At 41.3% G+C, this 18,855-nt stretch overlaps 1 protein-coding gene across 46 annotated transcripts in view; it reads left to right on the top strand.

Moving 5' to 3' along the window:
* The window catches only part of CELF4 (CUGBP Elav-like family member 4), a 671,175-nt gene extending 659,972 nt beyond the window's left edge, over nt 1–11,203 (top strand). For all 46 annotated transcript variants that reach the window (XM_041422024.1, XM_041422001.1, XM_041421981.1 and 43 more), the window contains one exon: nt 11,076–11,203. In XM_041422024.1, the coding sequence (XP_041277958.1) occupies nt 11,076–11,203 (128 nt within the window). The remainder of the gene's footprint in view (nt 1–11,075) is intronic.
* The last annotated feature ends 7,652 nt before the right edge of the window (nt 11,204–18,855 follow it).

Below are 18,855 nucleotides of genomic sequence, written 5' to 3'. Positions count from 1 at the left end.
CATTCAAATTAAGATCCCTCTACAAACTACTAACAAGTCATCCCATTCTCAGGTCTTTAATTTTTCTGTTCAAAGGCATATTCAAAACCATGTCTTAAAAATATATTTCTAGTCTTAAAAATATATTTCTAGTCTGCTTAGTTCAGTAATTAAAACACAATCTTATTTTCCAGTGTTCTACCCATGCGTGGATCAAGAGCTCACATGGGTCACTGGGCAGAGGCCCCAGAGCCAGAACTAAATCAGGATTCAGTAAATCTGTGTTATGATTCAGGTCCCACAGACTGAATGCAACTATTCTGAGGAGCTGCAGACTGTTCTTCACTGAGATCTCCAAAATTCAGGTCTTTAAAGACCACTAAGGGTGAATATTCTGCTAGCAGGTCCACAGGATTTTACCAGCACCTCTGCTGTAATAAAACAGTTTTTCTTTCCCATTGTTATTTTTGAAAAAGAAGCCAGATAATAATTTTCTTGCCTTTTGGGGGTTGTTGAAAACTTGGAGGTTTTTCAATGACAGAGAAAGTACCACAAATGTAATAGCTGGTTGAATCTGGAGATGTTATCTTCCAGTTAAAATGTGTACAACTCTTTACTTTCTACTCTTGCTACACAGCACAGGTCAGTGCCAGTTCACAACCTCCTGGTCTTGATATTGAGAGATTTTCTCTTTTCCTTTCCTCTCCCAATGACTCACTGCATATGAGGAGGTTTGTTTTCCTGTTGAGTTCACTTTTAGTTTGGTTAGCTGTTTTTCACACAGTCGCCTCCATAGAAAGTAAAATATTCCTTCAAAAATCATGGCCAAAAACTGTTCATCACCACTTCTGGCTTCTGAACAGAAACTTCCAGACTGCTGAACGAGAAGCTTCAGGCCCTTCTGTCTCTGTTGAGTTGTCCCAAACTATCCATAATGGGGTGTCAGGTGTTCAACAGCCAGCAGGGAAGGGATGGGCAGTTGTCCATCTCAGTAATGGTCAGCAAGAGCAAGATGGGAAGGCTCTGTGCATTGCTGCACCAAAAGCAGATGTATTTCAGAGGCTTCCTAGGACATGAGAGAACGGCTAAAAATAGTGACTAGTGTAGTTCACAGCTCACCTTCATGACAGGATTTTCTAGTTTGTTTGGGTGTTTTGGTTTTTGGATTCTTTTTCTTGATTATTCCAGGAAGGAATTTTATTACCTTACCTATTACGAAATATTTTCAAGAACAAGGTCACTTTTTGTGATACATGTCTCTTATAGATCAAGAAGGATGAATGGTGATTTTAGCAGTTGCCTTGTTCATACATGCCTTCTTTATCAAAGAAGTCACAAGTGAAGCAGGATCCAAGAGAGAATCGGGAGCAAAGAAATTAGATTTAGATGAAGCACAGATTATGACATGGCTTGTGGGTGCTTCAATAATTATTTTCATCTGGTTTATATTGCAAACTTCAACAAAACAAATGTAAAAATAGCCTTCATTTTATTCAATAACAATCTCAGTGCATCCTTAACTGAGCATCATGATCTACTTAGAACCTGTGCAAAACCTACTTTATACTCATCCTTTATTTCCAGTTTCACATTGGAGAAGAGCAAATATCTTCAAAGGTTCACCTGCTTTTTTCAGCCATGTGATTTCCCCCATGAACTTTATTCTGGCACATGATGACATCAGATATTTTCAAGGAAGGCTCAGAAAACAAGAACAATTCCGTCCATTTCTGAGAGCATTTAGGAAACAGCTTCAGTCCTACACATTGTTCAAAAAGAGGACAAACACTATTTAGTCATCTACGCATGATTCATTACTGGCTGTTTCTTCCTTGTGAGGAAGATAATCACTATCACCTGGGCTGGAACATTATAGTTCTTATAGAAGAACCACAGTGGTTTTTGTCCACAGCAGACATCTATGTGTACTGGTCCAGTGTCTGTTTCACGGGCCCTCCAAAAAACAGCCGAAGCCTCAATCCTTCACTTCTTCCATCAATTCATAAATTCTACTTATAAGAATGGGCAGAACTACAGTCCATAGCATCAGACAAGTAATTGCTCATCCTTTAGAAAACCTCTGTTTACAGGAAAAAGAGAAGTTTTAATCTTTACTCCACTGTTATGATGAGAGATCTGCTGTGGCTTTCTATAAGAAAACCTTACTCCCTTTTATCCTTTTAGAAAAAGTTAGTCCTGATCAAGTGCCCAGATGTATATATGAGCGAAAACCTTGGATCACAGAATCATAGAATTATCTGGATTGGAAGGGACCTTAAAGATCATCTCATTCCAGACCCCTGCCATGGGCAGGGACATTTTCCACTAGACCACATTTCTCCCGGCCCCATCCAACATGGCCTTGAACAGGGATGTGGCATCCACATCTTCTCTGGGCAATATATGCCAGAGTCTCATCCCTCTCACAGTAAAGAATTTCTTTCACATACATAATCTAAATTTCCCCTCATTGACTTTGAACCCTCAGGTCAGATCTGACCATGCAGTTGTTTAAATTGTAAAAATTCTAGTCTAATCTAGAGTCTTACCCTTGTGCTTTCAACATGAGTCATGACAACAATTTTCCTATGAAAATTAATCAAACACCATACAGATTATGAAAGAGAAGAGAGAAGACTCATAGCTAGGGTAGTCCTTCTCAGTCTTAATGCTCATACTCAGGGTCAGCATCTATAACCCTTTGCTATAGTCCCCCTTGCTTTCAGAGGAGATGTTGCTTCTTCCACCTGGATGTTTCTCCATGTGGAGATCATCCAACAGGCAATGCACAAAAACAAGGACCAACTTCTCTGCACACTCCAGCTCACACTGTTGCCATGTGGAGAGGTAGTTTCATGCACAGGAAGACAGGAAGGCGACATAAGGAAGATACTTGTGTATTTCAAGCTACCTTCTGCACTGGGTGTTCTGACCTTTAGAGAAAGTTAATCATGCCATCTACTTTCACTCTTCATTTAATCTCCCCTTCCCATCTGTTCAGTTTCTCTCAGCTGGAAGCAGGATGAAGAACGAGTACCAGTCAGTCCTCTCAGTGGTCTGCAGCCTGCACTTTGGGGCCATTTATTATAAGGCATTGACATCAATCGTCACCTGTAACATGACTGTTTCCTCAGTCCATTCCAGATTAGTAAGCAAGAGCTGATTCTCTAAATATCTGAACTGCAAAATGAACAATAGACAGACAGATATGCAGTATCAGAAGATACTGTTCTGATCCTTTGGACTGAAGTCTGAAATAACATATGCCAGGTGCCTCAGCTCATGTGACAGGTTAGAACCTTCTGTTTGAGTCATAGCATCCCTTTTAGGAAATCTGTTAATCAAGGTTTCATGTGATAGGTGCTCCACCCCTATTGCTAAACAAGATGTTTTCCAAAATAGTTAATTACCTTCACCATTTAAAACATGCAGACTTGGTGTCTTATTTCCATTTTAAATTTGACAAATGCCTGCTTCCAGAAGGCAGAGAAGAAATCAGTAAGCTCTTCTTTTTCCCCCTATTCTAAAAGAAACCCCTGTTTTGTAGGTATTATTTATAGGCTATGGCCAGAAGTAGGTTTAACTTTCTCTTCAATAAACTGTGGCCACTATCATTACACTTTCAGACCTATAATTACTCTTCTACTTTCAAATAAGTACTTCATTTGTTTTCTAGAGCAATCACTAGAACTAAATGCAGAATTCTAGTAAGGATCGTTCTTCAGTCATACTCAGGTAAAACTACCTTGCTATTTCTAGAGGACATTCAGCAAAGGTAACTACATCCCAAAACTGTACTAAGTCTCGAGACTCTGAGAATTTTAACACAGTCCTGAGAGCTCATATATTTGGCTGTTACTATGACACCCATCTTCTTCTTAAGAGGCACTGCTTTCTAACGAGGATTTCCTCTTTTTATGAGTGACCCACTTGCTTTTTCCTGGAGATACTTAATTTTGCATTTGATTGGATTAAAATGAACATGCTTTAACTGCGTCCGGCCTACGCAGTGACCCAGGTCACTTACTTCTGTCATTATTTCACCATTTTTGTATGATTGGCCAATTTTACCAGTAATTACATCAAATGTCTTCCAAGTAATGCTAGAGAAATTGAATAGCACAGAGATTTCAGCACACCGCTGAAGGAGCCTACTAGAATCTCTGCAATTTTGTTTGTCACAACTGACAGATTTTTTTGTAGTCTCATTTCTGGGCTGGTTTCATTTTCTGTAAAGAAATGCTGTCTGAAATACTCTAGCAAAGTTTAAATACACTTTATGATAACTCACTTTATTCACTGAACTTGCAATTTCATGCAATCAGTTTCATTTGATAGATGTTATGTTCCATGAAACCATGATGATTGGTACTAATTGTGTATCTTTAAATTCTTTGCCATATTATCTCATATCAAAATTTTCATACTTTTCTGGCACTTATGAAAGTTTAACTAAGTTTATCAGGTCACCTAGTTTATACCCTTAAAATTAATATTAGATTTTTTTTCTTTTCCTGGAACATTTTGAAGGTTTTCTAATATTCCATAAATTTCTAAAATGAACATTAAAGGTTCAGCAGATTTCTGAGCCAATTCCTTGAATATTCTGAATTTCCAATTATCTCATCCCACAGATGGGAAATATTTAATAGTAGTTGTTTAGCACAGTCGTCTGTTACTGACTGTTCATACATTAAAAAAAATAAATGGATGGATGGATGGAATGGATAGCTGGGTAGACAGATCTCTCTTGGACATGATTAAACAGCAGTGGAAGGTTAAATAATCCAAAAAGTCATCCAACCCTATTAGACACTGGAAAACAGCTGAGGTGCTATGCCCTTGCTCTGCAGACGCACTCCTTTATTGAGTATTCCAGTACCTATAAATCACCTTATAATACAATACCTTCCAATGCACACATACATTATAGAGCTACTTACATACAGATTGTATCCTGAAATTCTTTACAGCGCTAAAAAATTGTGAGGCAGCAGCTAGTACATTGTGTAAAGAACACAGCAAGGTAAAGACCTTGCAAAGCAATTAAAGGAAAACCTCCATTCTCTGATAAGACTAATAAACAGGGAGAAAAAGAAACTGAGGAGTGGTAGGAATTAAATAGACTGAAGTAGCAGGGAAGGTCTGAGGAGCAGGTGGGCAGGTCCTCATGGGGGGAGAAGGACAGGAGCTACTGAGCACCACCCTTCCCTCAGGAAGACTTACTGCTGCCTTCACAGCAAAAAGTGCCTTCGTAGATCCCACCTTTCACTGCTCAGTAGCAAAAGCAAGGAACCCATGAGTTGAGGGAGTAGTTATATTAATAACCAATTGTATCAATAACTAATTCTTTAATTACTGACTCAGATTCTTGGAGGGAGGACAGGAGAGCAAGGTCTCTGGTCTAAGTAATTACCAGCACTTTCTGCAGGTCCCTCCATTTTGGTGTTCTTAGACACATGGTGTGACTCTTGGGGCTGTCCTATGTAAGCCAGGATCTGGACTCAATGATCCTTGTGGGATCATGCTTCCAAGTGAGGATATTCCATGACTCAGCTGTTCTAGTCTGGCCAAGCTTCCTTCCCACAGCCTAGGGGGAAGCACTTTGGACACAATGGAAGCAAGAGGCACGGACTTCTCCTTTGCTAGAGCCTAGGCTGTGTGCATGGCATTTCTTCCCTTTCTCTCCCAGAAGCTGAGCAGCAGATCCTTGCTCTTCTTACTCTCATTTCTCTCTAGTAAAATGAATATGGCTTGAATGTCACAAGGAAAAAGTTCAGAGATGCTCTCCTTAGCTGGTGACTTTCATAGCTGAAGGAACAAGAAGCACCAGGAAAGATCCTTCATGGCAGTCAGACAAATATTCTGATGGCCAGAACAAAGTCTGGTCTGAAAGAAGCTAATAAGCAGCAATTTCTACTTGTTTCTGTTGCAGTGTCTTGCAAAGTGTATCTCTGAGATGGCAGTGAGTATCTGGAACATAGGTAAAAATATTCTTCTTAGTTTTAAGACAAGTTTATTTATTTCTTTGAGGTCCCTCTTTTCCTTCCTATTGCCTGAAGGCAACCTAGTTACATGAGTGGACCTGCTGTAGGATCAGCTGCCCACAGTTCAGGAGTCTGGAGGAAAATCTTGCATCTGGACCTCATTCGTGCTCTTGACTGATTTAAAGGAAGTTCAGCATAGTTACCACGCGCTGGGCTCCATCCAGAGGAAAGCTCCTGCCCAAGAGAGACAACTTGCTATTCCAACCTGGTAACAGATCATCAATAGGCTGCTTTGCTCATTAACCACTAATTCTCTTTGCTGGATGCAAAGCAAACCAGGAAACTCAGAAGGACCAATTAAGGATCCATGGAAATATAACTGTGCTCCTATTCAGGACTGCTCGTAGTGCACAAACGAATTCATGGACACACAGAGAAAACACAGACCATAAACAAAAAGTTTACAGTTACAAAACAGTCTTCAGATGTACACTGACAGAGACTGTGAATTCCCTTCTTTATTATCCTGGCTGATTAAAAGAGAAAAACAGCCTTTAGGTAATATCTGTTACATAAAGCCATTGGTGATCGTGCTGATCATGTAATGAGAAAGGGACAAAGCTCCCTCCCCATGTCACACCACAAGAACTTTCTCTGGAAGAAAGGGGGAGAAAATAAAGCAATTCCAAAATTGTACCCCAGTTTTTGCCTACTAATAGTTAACACAGTCCTGTAGGAAAAGAGCAAGCCAGAAGAAGTAGGGGGCTCCAACAACAGTTCCTTTCCTGGAAGATGCTGTGCAGAATCAGAAAGATTAGATGCCCTCTCTTGCTGTCCTAGCAGCTTTCGCCATTCTCAGCCGCTTTTGATAAATCATTTATTAGAACAGCATTTTTACATAATCCCTGGGGGGAAAAAAAGGGAAAAAGAAAAAACCCACCAATATCCCCCCCATAAAGTAGATTTATCACAAAATGCTGTCCTCCTACCAACTGTCTTCAGACCAGAACATATATTTCTCTGATTATTAATTAACTGATGCACAGAAAAAGCTTCAAGGTTTTTAACCTCTCCCTTTCTCTTTCGTCCTTCAAGCATGTAGATGACAATGCAGGGGTGGTGTTCAAAACACAGATAGCAGCTGTGATACTGCCATCATGTTTTGAGCCCACAGGCTCAAATACTAAAGCCACTTAGGAACTGAGTATTTAACTGAGTATTTAAGTTATTTACCCAGTACATACATTCTATTCCTAGTCATACGTGTTCAGATCTGTCATAGTACTATGAATCCTGCTGACACAGATGAGGAGAAACAAAGATTGTTGACTGCCAATACTGCACATAACAGCAACAAAAAAAGTCAAATCTCCCATTAGGAATTTGACCTGAGAAGAGAAAGGAATATGCTGTTGTTAGCCCAACATTCCTGTCTCTCTGCCTATCCCTTATCCACTGTAAAGTCTCAAATCTCAGGATAAGCCATAGCTTTTCTTCTCTTTGGAGTTCATCCAAATACCTTCCACAATGTGAAACACAGTTACACATAAATAATAGGAAAGGGGGAGACTTGGATGCACCAGCAACTTCCGAGCATATCAAGGCCCCTGAAAACTAAAACAGTGAAATGAAGCTAGAGTAATTAGCTGCTCTGTCCCTAGAATATGATCACAAAGAAAATACACAGTTATTGGCATTTGTCCATCTCTTTCCCCAGCTTTCAAATCCCAGTTCCTCTACACTCAGCATCCAGACAGAGGAGAATTTTATATTGCATCAGTGAATACCAGAACAACTAAAGAGAAAAAAATCCGGTCCAAATCTGTAGGCAACTAATACCAGAATCAGAGTAAAACTCCCAGCTTCATTATCTGGTCTAAATGAAATATAGTGAGCAAATGCTCTTCTGATCTCTCTTATTAGTCCCATTTGTTAAAATGCTGTATTATTTACAGCTTTGCACAGAATGAGGAAGTGGGTTAAGAATTCCATCTCAAAAGCAAAGTGATGATAAAAACTGGTGTATCTTTGTGAGCTTATCTCACAGCAAGGTTCTTCCAGAGGCACAACTTTATTAGCATACAAGCACAAGGGCTTATCATCCCTCGAAGGTCTAGTCTTGGCAAAGGTAGAGAAATAATAAGCTTCTGTCATAGTGGGCAGCATTTCTGGAGGGGTTTGATTCAGCAATTAACATCACTTTGGGGAGTGACCCACCTGGGCATTTAGACAGTTAACATTTTACCTTGAGATGTCACTCTTAACTTATAGAACCAGGTGGATCCCACAACAGAGGTTGATTTAACCTGGGTGCCTGCCTTCACTGCAGCCAGCACTGCTCCCTGACCGGTGATTCATTAGAGCACAGCTAAGGGTGTCCTGATAAAAGAGAGAATCCTGCCCTACCCTCCACCAACTGCATTGGCAGGATCTCCACTGACTCCTGTAGGGTCCTAAAGAGTCTTGTTCAAAAAAGGATAGATGTGCAGGCACAATCTGGATGTGCACATGTAGGCAAGAGGAGGGACATCCCAAAAGGACCTGTAGCAAGAGTAGAAATCAAAGTTCCCAGGCAAGGTATGTTCTCTGAAGGCATGAGCTAAACAACCATCCAGCTGCAGCCAACTCAGCTTTGATATTGGATTGCTGTGTGTATATCAGTAAAGTAAACATACCTGGCACTTCTCCCTAGCACTGGGGACAGCTGGCACAAAATGGCCTACACCCAAATTATTAAATTCTCTCAACTTCAGAACATCGTGGATACATCCAAGTTAACTACTGAACAAAGCCTGTCTTCTGTGCTAAAACTCACACTTTGTCCAGGAATTGTTTGATGTTAAACATTAATCAAAAAACCCTCAGCATTACAGATGATTAGGCTCCAGTTTCTCTGAACTTCCCTGGAGTAGCTTTAGTTTACTGTTTTAGATGTAACTGATGTGTGTTGGCCAGGAATATCAGCAAACCAGATGTGATTTTTTAAAAAAAATGGGTTTCCCTACATCCTATATTCAGGGATATGAGGTATATAGACAACATATTTAAGGTTGAAGCTCAAGTAAGGCATCCCCAAGGGAGATTCCAGAAGTATTTTAAGTCTGAACGTACTTGGGTGAAACCAGGAGGTGTTTAGTTTATCCACTTGCTGAGAGTGAATCATAGGTCTTTGTTGATAGATTATTCAAGTAGTCAAGTGCAAACTGGTAACATCACCAGGCACTGACTGCCTAAAACATGAGGGCAAGAGGAGATCCACTGCTTTTGAATAAAACCACAGCTCATTACTCACTATAGTCCTCCAGTTTTCTTTGATGATTGGTGTGGAGCTTGAGAGTACTCTTTTGTCCGTTCATGTTCAGAGCTGCGGGGTTGCAACCTCCTCATCCAGGGGGTTGGCAGGAGGACAGTTGTGAGGACACACAGTTTACTTGGAGCCTTGGCTTCAAGAGGGGAGGACAAAGAATGTTCTCTATTTATTCCATTGGCCTCTCTTTTAAAACCCCATGTGCCATACTCAGCAAACCTGTTGTCTCGCTTTGAGAGACTAGGACCATGGCTTCTATGAACTGTCATGAAGTTACATTATGAGCTGAGGTCAGGGAGCACAGCTTGGTGCAGGGGTGAGAAGGTGCCTTTGTGTGCACGTCTCTGTGTCTTTGTCAGATGCAAGACACCCTGTGTCACCTGTGAGACTCATTGCGAGGAGGAACTAGACCAGGGAGGAAGGGCTGCAGAATGGATCCACAGCACAGCCCAAGGCTGTAAGCCAGGTCTGGTTCTGCTGTCAGGAGCAGGTGTATACCTGGCAGCAAACACTCAGCATTAGCTTTTTGAGGGGCTTGCAAAAACTGTCTCTTCATTTCAGCCTGTCTGTTGAGCAACACCAGGCTCCTAGGATTGATTTGTGCTGCCAGAGCCTTGCAGGGGAGGGTGAACAGATGGCTTTGTCTGGAGAGCAGGTTGGTCCAGGCTAGTCTCACCCAAGGTTTGTGCTCAGAAATGTTGTTGGCACACAGGGACATTTCTGGCAAAAGTAGCAGAGGCAATGCTTGTACAATGTGATGGCCCCCTGCCTCACTAATATCTCAGACCCGTGGTCGCTCCAGCTACAGCCATAAACAACATGGGGAAACCAGGCCTTTTTTTGGATCTAACATAGAAAAAATTAAAAATAAAAATAAATTTAAAAAAAAAAAAAAGAAAAAACAGAAAAAAAGTAAAGCTACACCAAAAGCTCTCCCCAAAGCTGAATGCATTAGATGCATTGCATCCTGTGTGGTTGACCTATACTATTTCATCAGACTGTTAGAGAGCAAACAAAGACAAAGAATGTCTTAGGTGACGCATACATACAATATTCAGTCACTATAGTTGTTTCTAGTGCTGGATGTGCTCCGTGGTTGATTGGGAGATTTGCTGGCAAAATTTGAAATTCCATAGGAAAACAATGTTAGGAAACACTTGTGTTCATCTCTCAGATGCAGAGTAACATGGAGTTTGCAGAAATTGCCAGTGATTCAAGCTCTTCATATTGCTTGGTTGGACAGCAATCAAACCATTCATGCTAATATAATAATGAAGACTGTATTAAATTCACATTTTACTTATATTGCCTTAATAAGGAAGTAGCAGTAGGTGTGTCAGGTTCCCCTCATCATTAGTATTGGAAGGCAAAGGAAAGGCTATGATGGCAAGTTAAGGAAGGTTTAGAGATTTACCCAAGTCACAGTGGAGGGAGATAGAGGAAGAGAGAGTGCCTTGAGACCATGCATTGCACCTGCTGACTCCCAGCTGAAAGTGACCCAAGTGTTGTGGCACCAACGTTTGGAACCCTGTGCTCCACACAGCCTAGTGTTGAGACTGGCACTCAGACCAGGCACTGTCCTGGGACACTGATTTGTAACAACCCCTCCTATCCTTTGTCCCACATTGGCAATCATCCTCTCCTCACTCTCCTGCCCACCTGCCCACTCTCCTTCCTGATCACTGCCCCCCTCTGAGCGCCCTCACCCCCTTCCCCATGTTCATTCTCAGTGGTCGTTGCATGTACGTGCCTTGGCACCCTTCAGCTCGTTAAGTCCCATGCCTTGCCTCATGTTTTGACAGGTTTTGTGAGTTTTGACAATCCTGCCAGTGCCCAAGCTGCTATCCAGGCCATGAATGGATTCCAGATTGGCATGAAGAGGCTGAAGGTGCAGCTGAAGAGGCCAAAGGATGCTAATCGTCCCTACTGAAGGGTTGTGGGAACCACTGGATACAAAGCACTAGCACAGGTAACTGCATGGGGAAGGGGGTGTCAGCTACACCCGTAGCGTCTCTCTGTGTTGTAGACCCTCAAGGAGATTCAGCTCTGTGACTCTCTATTTTCTGCCTTTTTGACTCTGGCTAGAGCCACTCTGCTCAGACACGCACCCACGCATAAACTAGGAACTGTTTGTGTGTGTGTCTATTTAGAAAAAGAGGTGGAAGGATGCTTAACAAGGGATAAGACAACTTCCTCATCCCAGGGGCATCCTGCATCTCTAGAAAGTGTTTCTGGTCACTAGAGGAGAGTCAGCAGCTGTCCTGACTCCCCCTGCTCAGTGAAAGAGAGCACTTCTGGTGCTTGAAGACAATCTGCAATTAAGAGGTGGGACTGGGCTGCGGTTTAATCCCAGGTGACTGGACTGGGACAGTGTCTGTCTCAATAGCTCTGTGTTGCAAACGTTTCAAAGCATTCTTCATTCTTCATGCGGTACAGTCTGTATCCAATTCCATCTCAGCATAATAACTTAATGTAAATATGTCTCTTATGACAACCAAATAACCCCGGATTTATTTCGTCACAAACCCAAGAAATTAATAGTAGGATCCGTGTTCACTTCTTGGTCAGTTGTTTTAAACTCCTGTGTGTAGATAAAACTCAAAAAAGCCAAGGAAGCTTAGCTGGAGTAAGGACCTGGGGTCTTGTTTTTAGACTCATGTGCCATGTATTGCTGGAAAGAAGCCAGCTGGATGTTTCAAGGGAACTTCTAATACATGTAACAACACCAAAAATATCAGAAGCCACAGCTTGTCTCATTGGAATCTCAACATATCACCAATAACAAAAATGAAGATGTTTCCAAAAACGGAAATATTTTCCACCACTGGCTGGCTCTTTCATTAGGTAATTCTTTGAGAAACAGAAATATAAACCCCTATGTGTTTATTTACAGAGACAGGAAGTCTCCCTATTGTTAAAACTGTTCCACACCAGAGATTCCCCAATAAACTCAGCACCTAGGGAGGCCCTAAGCAATTTGTACTCCTGAATTAGTGATAAAGAGATTGGTTAGGTGACCTTTCAATGTAATTTTAGCTGTAATGTCTAAGATTCTGTGATTTTTATTCAGGCCTCCTTTGATTTATCTAAGGTAGGCAGGAAATCCCTATCTTCAACTTTCCCAAAGAAAAACAGAGTGTTTTAATTTTTTCAGTGGGATCCCAAATATCTTTGAAAAACATATTTTTCCAGTCTTCAGAGCAGTATCCTTTCCAGTGAGAGTTCAGAAATGGGATCAAAATGTCTTTGAAAGAGGTGCTGCACTGAAGACAGCATAAAGGAGATTAAGAAACCTTTCAATAAACATATTAGGTGCATGTGCAGGAAACAGCCTCCATAGTTTAGAATCTCCTTTATATGTGACTACATGAAAATAACCGTCAATGCATTTTCCCCCTTCAAAAACCTCTTTTCCTTGCTTATGAAAAGGCCTCTTGGAAGCTTGAAACCAAAACATGTTGCCATATCCAAATGCTTTTTGCTTCATCACATTGGCTTTTTTTTTTTTTTTCTGCAGGCTTTGCTGGGGGAGAGTTGGGGGTGCATGCGTGCAGCTGTGTTAAAGCAGGGGCTGCCTTTGTCAGGGAGGCTTTCTGTGACACCTGCAAAGGGATCAAGGGACACAAAGGTCTGACTAGGAAGGCACCAGGCTTTATGTCTCAGCATAGCTGTGCTGGCTGAGGATATGTTTGTTTCTCATGGTGGTGTAAGAGGATGCAGGGCTGTGGGTATCTGTGTTGTTCAAGACTCACCAGCATGAGTCTATGGTGGTTTTTGTCATCACGGTTCACCATGAAGTGCTCTGAGGTCTCAGCTTGTTTCCTAGAAAAGGTTACTCACTAGTAGGACAAAGATTTGTTGCTTGGGTTTGGTTTTGTTTTTGTTTTGGTTTGGTTTTTTTTCCCCCCAAAAAAGTTTACTTTAAATTATAAGTAAAACAGTAATATAATTCCATATGTCTCTCTTAAGCATTGTTTTCCTTTCCTTTGCTTCTACTATGCATAACAGTCTTGAAGAGCTGCCTCTGGATAGGAAGTCCTTTAGCCTTCCTGGCTTTGACTTTGGCCTTAGTAATCTGCTGTCCAGAAAAATCAGTTTTACCACCAGATCACTTCCATCCTTGGGTTAGAGCACCTTGTTTAGAGACTTGTTTTAGAGACCTTATCAAACTGTATCTCAGAGGTCCTTGTTCTCTTGCATACTCACACCTTGTTGAGCCTGTTGCAGGAGCTGTACCCAACTTTTGGCAGAAAGGAATTTTCCAAAAAAAAATAGTTTTATACATGTATTTTTCCACCTGGCAGAAAGAATTGCCTGAGTGTATGTGGTCCCAGGAGGACCCTGCAGGAGCATTCCCCAGGGGAGGATTTGGTTTAGCACGGGGAGAACTTGCTGCAATAGGCTGCAGAGGACACTTGGTGACAGCCAGGATACCCAGAAGGTCACATGGGCTTAAACCCAGGTCTTTCTTCAGCTCATCTGCCTTCCAGGGATTGGGAACATTGATACCAGCACTCCAGAAGCAGGCAGGATTCTCAGTCAGGAAGGTCACAGGTCAGCTTTCCCACCAGGGCTGGGCAATGGTGATCAGCAGAGGGCTAAGCCCTCAGGAATAAGCCCGACTCAGAGATAGGCCAGCTGTTCTTGGCTAAGCACAGTGTTATTGCACCTCTACTGTTGGCTTGATTTGCAGCTTCCTTTAACTGACGGAAAGATAATAACTTCACTGTGTTTTTTATCTATCTTTACTTTGGATGCAGCTCTTCAGGGTCTTTAATTCCAATTTGAAGCATGTGTATAACCGTATTGACACCAGAGTAATTACTCATGTACTTCAAGAGGATGCTCAAGAAACTTTTTAATTGGGTTTTTTCCAAGGAAGGGCTTTTTTCTATTGAATTGCTTTCAAAAAATAAGAAGTTGCCAATGACTACAAAAACAACAACAAAAAAAAATCAGCACCCAGTTTGACATAATCCACCAAAGTGGTTTTTCCTAACTAAGAAAGAAAGGGCCTCACTGAATTTTAATTCTGGATGCACTTTAAAAAAAAAAAAAGAAAAAACTTACAAATCTCCCTTTTGGGACACAAGAAGTCTAGGCCACAGTGATTTATAGCCTTTTGTTTTCTTTGCAAGTGCTCTAAACTTGCTGTCAAACACTGAAAGGGTTTCTGTGATGCAGCAGATAAGTCCAAAGCTGCGGCAAGCAAAACCCTGAAGAATTTAGATGGCAAAATGACTGCCCCTGTTCTCTTTTTTCTTTATAATTAAAGAGATGGCTGTAGGGGGACAAAAAGGAGGGGAAGAATGGTGGGCTGGGAGAAAGCAAAAGAGAGGAGGATCATTTGAGGCACCTCTGCCAAAATCAGTATATTCTATTGCCAGTCCCCCCTCAGGACTTGGAAACAAGGATTCGGAGACACTCTGTGTGTCTTTCAGACAGAAAATGCACAAAATAATGAAGAAAAAACCAACCAAACCAAGGTGAAGCCCATATGTCCCTTAGGTGGCCATTGCTAGGAGTCCTTCATGCCCTGTGGTGCCTGGGGCTGTGTGAGCCCTGAGCCCGCTGCCAGGAGAGGCAGGCAGGGCAGGACAGCACTGCCTGGAAAAGTGCAGAGCTCTCAGCCGTCCCAGAGCCCGGGGCAGAGCACAGAGCAGCCGGAGCATCCAGCTGATAGATCAGTGAAAGACACAGCGCACAACAGCCCTGAAAATCCTGTCCATTCCCCTCCTGTGGCCTCATTGCAGTGGCTGGTCACTGGCACAGTGATGTTTTCCACCTCAGATAGACACTCTGCTGCTGAAGCTTTATTTAAAGCTAAAGATGCAGGGACATTTGGGTGAGACTAACCCAGAGCACTGGCATGAAACTGAGTGAGACAAAGTGAGTGTGAGCGAGACAAGCTGAGTGAGGCAAAAGGGAAACAGAAAAGTGGAAAAAAAAAAAAAAAGAAAGAAAATAAATAAGTTCAACAGCAAGATTTTTTTTTTAGCTGTGCTCCAGACTAGTGACAAAACTTAAACGGATGTACTGCCAGGCAACCTGCTTCTACAAAAAAACAGGGGAAATAACATAGGGCAAAGCTCAAAGGTTCTCTTTCACAGCTTTTTGAATATGGACCAATGTCTGGTTTATTGTAAAATGTGTGAAATACATGTTTTTGCCTCTCTCTGGAATAGGCAGTATTTTTACCCTGAGGATGTATTTTTTTGGTTTTGGTTGGGTTTGTTTTGTTTTTGTTTTTTTTAATTGGAATGCATATTTTACCAAACTGGAAAACTTTGGATTTTTCTCTTTTTGTTCCCTAATAAGAGAAAAAAATAAAAGCAACCCAAACTCCATTTTAAAGTAAGATTATACTATCAGCCAAAAATAAAACAAAAAAGCAAAATTCCAAATTGCCATAAACAAAGATATGTGAGAGGAAAACTTCTGTCTTCTCTTGTCATTTCAGATGGCTTCAATGCAAAGTCTAGTGAGAGTATTTTTTACTGAAATTTTTGTTGCTTATGCCTCCCAGATAGCTTTCTATTACCTCTAGCAAGAGACTATTCTGCAGCTGCATTGATCTCACTGTTTTCTATTAGGCTATTCATCTTGAGATTCATTCCAAATACCCTTTTTCAAGATAAAATCCCATTTCTTGTAGTTATGCCTCCTACAATCATGCTAACCAGCTTCTCTTCCACCTGCACAGATTATTGTTGTTTCCCTCTTTTAGTCATCACTTAGATCATTTAGGACTTGCTTACATTATGGAAATTTGCACTAGTATAATTGCATCAAAACAGTACTCCAGCACAAGCTTTAATATGAGTGAATAAAGAGAGAAAAAAAATCAGCACAGCTTAATTTTGGAAAGTCTGTTCAGGTACTGGAAAAACATCACCTCAGCCAATATTTTTTTCTGTTCTTTGGATTACTTTTGTTTTTCATTTCCAATGACACCTGTGATTAAATTAAGCATCACTCACTGTGTTTGCAACCTAAACTTTGTGCTGTTGTGCGTGTACTGAGAGAATGGAAGTGAATTTTAGTGGGGGAGGCTAAAACAGGACCCCTGAAGGTGTTTGCAAGACTGACAAGGAAATCCTTTATTTTTGTGTCTGATCATTTTTAACCTGTCCATTTAAATTACTGATAACTTTATTATGGCAAAATTCTCACGTCTGTTCTAGAAACCACAGTTTCGATACCAGAGCATGCAAAATCCCATTTGCTAATTATTTTATTCTAAGATTGGCACACAATACAATGCACTGATGGAAAACGACAATAATTAATTACTGCATTTACTCCAAAATCACAATCACTAATTACTGCTCTGAGACTGAATTCCATTCAGCAATATTTGGAACTTGTTCTTCCTCAAAGCAGGGCAGCTTTTCAGGAGTATTGCTGTGTTTGCATCTAAATGAGTCCATGTAGGTCACTAACAGATCTGCACTATTTGTCGTGGGAGTGATAGAGCAGCACAAGGCAATGCCACAACATTTTCCCTCAGTTTGGAGCAGGAATTCTTCATTAAAACCCAAGACCCCCTCTTTCTTTTTCAATGTCAGATAATGTAAATACTTCAGAATTAAATAATATATATTAAAACAGCCTCCTACTTCTCATCTCACTGTGATACTCTTGGCCCTGGTGCTCTGGAGTAAACTTCTGGAGAATTGTGAGAACTTTTGCCAAAGACTCAGCCAGCAAAGAGATTTCCCCCATATATACAACACTGTGAAAAGACCAGGAGCTTGTCATGGTAGTCCCCTCTTCAAAGGCTTCCAACAGCAAAACCCCCAAAGCTCCGGGGTTGACTGGAGGGTGGTAATTTCATATTCAGCCACTTGAGCAAGATTAGTGCGGGAGATCATATGGACAGTGTCACAGGTTACCTGAGAAAGGCAGATTTTAGAGCCTTTCTGGGCTCAGTGTAAGCTTCAATTGCATCAGTTAATGGGCAGCTGCAGTAGCCTGGAAACAGCAGCCTTTGAAGGAATATTTCTACTGGGTTCGTTCAGCACACAGATTGCTGGGCCAGTGCATGAGGGACTGCAACTTGAAGAAAAACAGGAAAATATAAGAAAAGGAAAGAGTAGGCGTTTGAAGGAGCAGTGATTTGAAATGAGAGCCAAAGAGATGGAAAAACACAGGAGACATCCATAGCCAAATTTTTTGTTCAAGCAGCAGCAGCAAACACTGACAGAATGAATCCTCTGCTAAATAAAATATGTACAAAATGAATGAGAGAAGGCAAAGACACACAATAAAAGAGGATTGTGAAAATAGAGGATGAGTCCTAGAAAACAAGCACAGTCATTTTTCTACAGAACCTTCCGATAAGTTACAAGTCAACAAAATCCATTGATACTGGGACATTGACAGAGAGACCAGTACTCACTAGTGAGCAAACTGGAAACAGGAGTGTTACCAATTTGCAGATGCTGCTGAGGGAGACAGCAAAGAAAGGTCGAGAACTTCAGAGATGTTCTTCTCAGATGGCCCCATATTTGAAGGCAGATAGAGCTGTCTTTGGTGTGTTCAGTTAAGACAAACATCAGCACCATTAATGTGTTTTTTTTTGTCCAGGTAAAGACAATATGAACAGTAGGCAGGACACAGCCCTCTACGTCTAAGAAGAAGGTTAAAACCCTCTTCCTGGGAAACTGGAAATTCACAATGAAGTCAGAGTTATGAGTTGGCCCCAACCTGTACACAGGACTCAGGTCCCTTGTGCAGCATTGATCAGTAAGCTGAAAATGATCTGATCTTTTTGTCACTGACCTTTGAGAGCTGCTGCAGAACCATGAATTGAAGCTCTGTGGGATAGTGTTTGGCACTTGCACTGTAGAGATAAAGAAAAGGGAGGCTAAAAAAACTCCATGAAATTTACTCTGCAGGGGAAAACTGCTACAGGAGTTGGCAAGAATCTTAATAAGGGGTTGCAGAGCACTCCATCAATGTGAGCACCTTAAATTGATGTCCTTATGGTTTGGAAGGCATATACAATCAGCTGCACTAGAACACTGTTTCTCGTTCCCACGGTTATACCCAGTGATATATCAAATGCAATAATTGCATATTTGAATAATTCATAGGTATGGTAGCTTTGTCCAGATACAAGTGAATATCAAAACTCTGGTCTCTGAAGTGTTTGATTCAGCTGTAGCAGAGAATTGAAGGTTTACGGTGCAAACCTTGCTTCTCAGGTGTCTTTCATCCGGCCCTGTGACTGCAGTTAGGGGAAAAAAAAAGAGAGAGTTTTTATTTCAAACGGTTCATTTTTCCACTTAGCTGAGCTTCATCCAACCTTTTTGAAATATTGGGTAGAAGGCTGAGCTGGAGGGGAAAGGAGAACAGCAGTCAAGTCATTTCCCAAGCAAGAAGCAGTGTTAATGAAAACTCAGTGCTCTGTCTGGAAAAGTACTAACCACAGCCATGATCGGGCTAAGTTCTCGGGCAGCGTCAATCACCAGCTCCACTGAAGCCAGTGAGGTGACACTGATTTATGGCAGCCAAGGATTCAGGCCCACTATTACTTATTTAACTCTAAATGTTCTCCTAGCAGAGATGCTTCAATTA

Source organism: Onychostruthus taczanowskii, unplaced genomic scaffold (assembly GCF_017590055.1).
Source record: "Onychostruthus taczanowskii isolate IOZ18803 unplaced genomic scaffold, ASM1759005v1 scaffold70, whole genome shotgun sequence".
NCBI lineage: Eukaryota > Metazoa > Chordata > Aves > Passeriformes > Passeridae > Onychostruthus > Onychostruthus taczanowskii.
The sequence above is the reverse complement of the archived record's forward strand: the minus strand, read 5'-3'. Positions and strand labels throughout refer to the sequence as shown.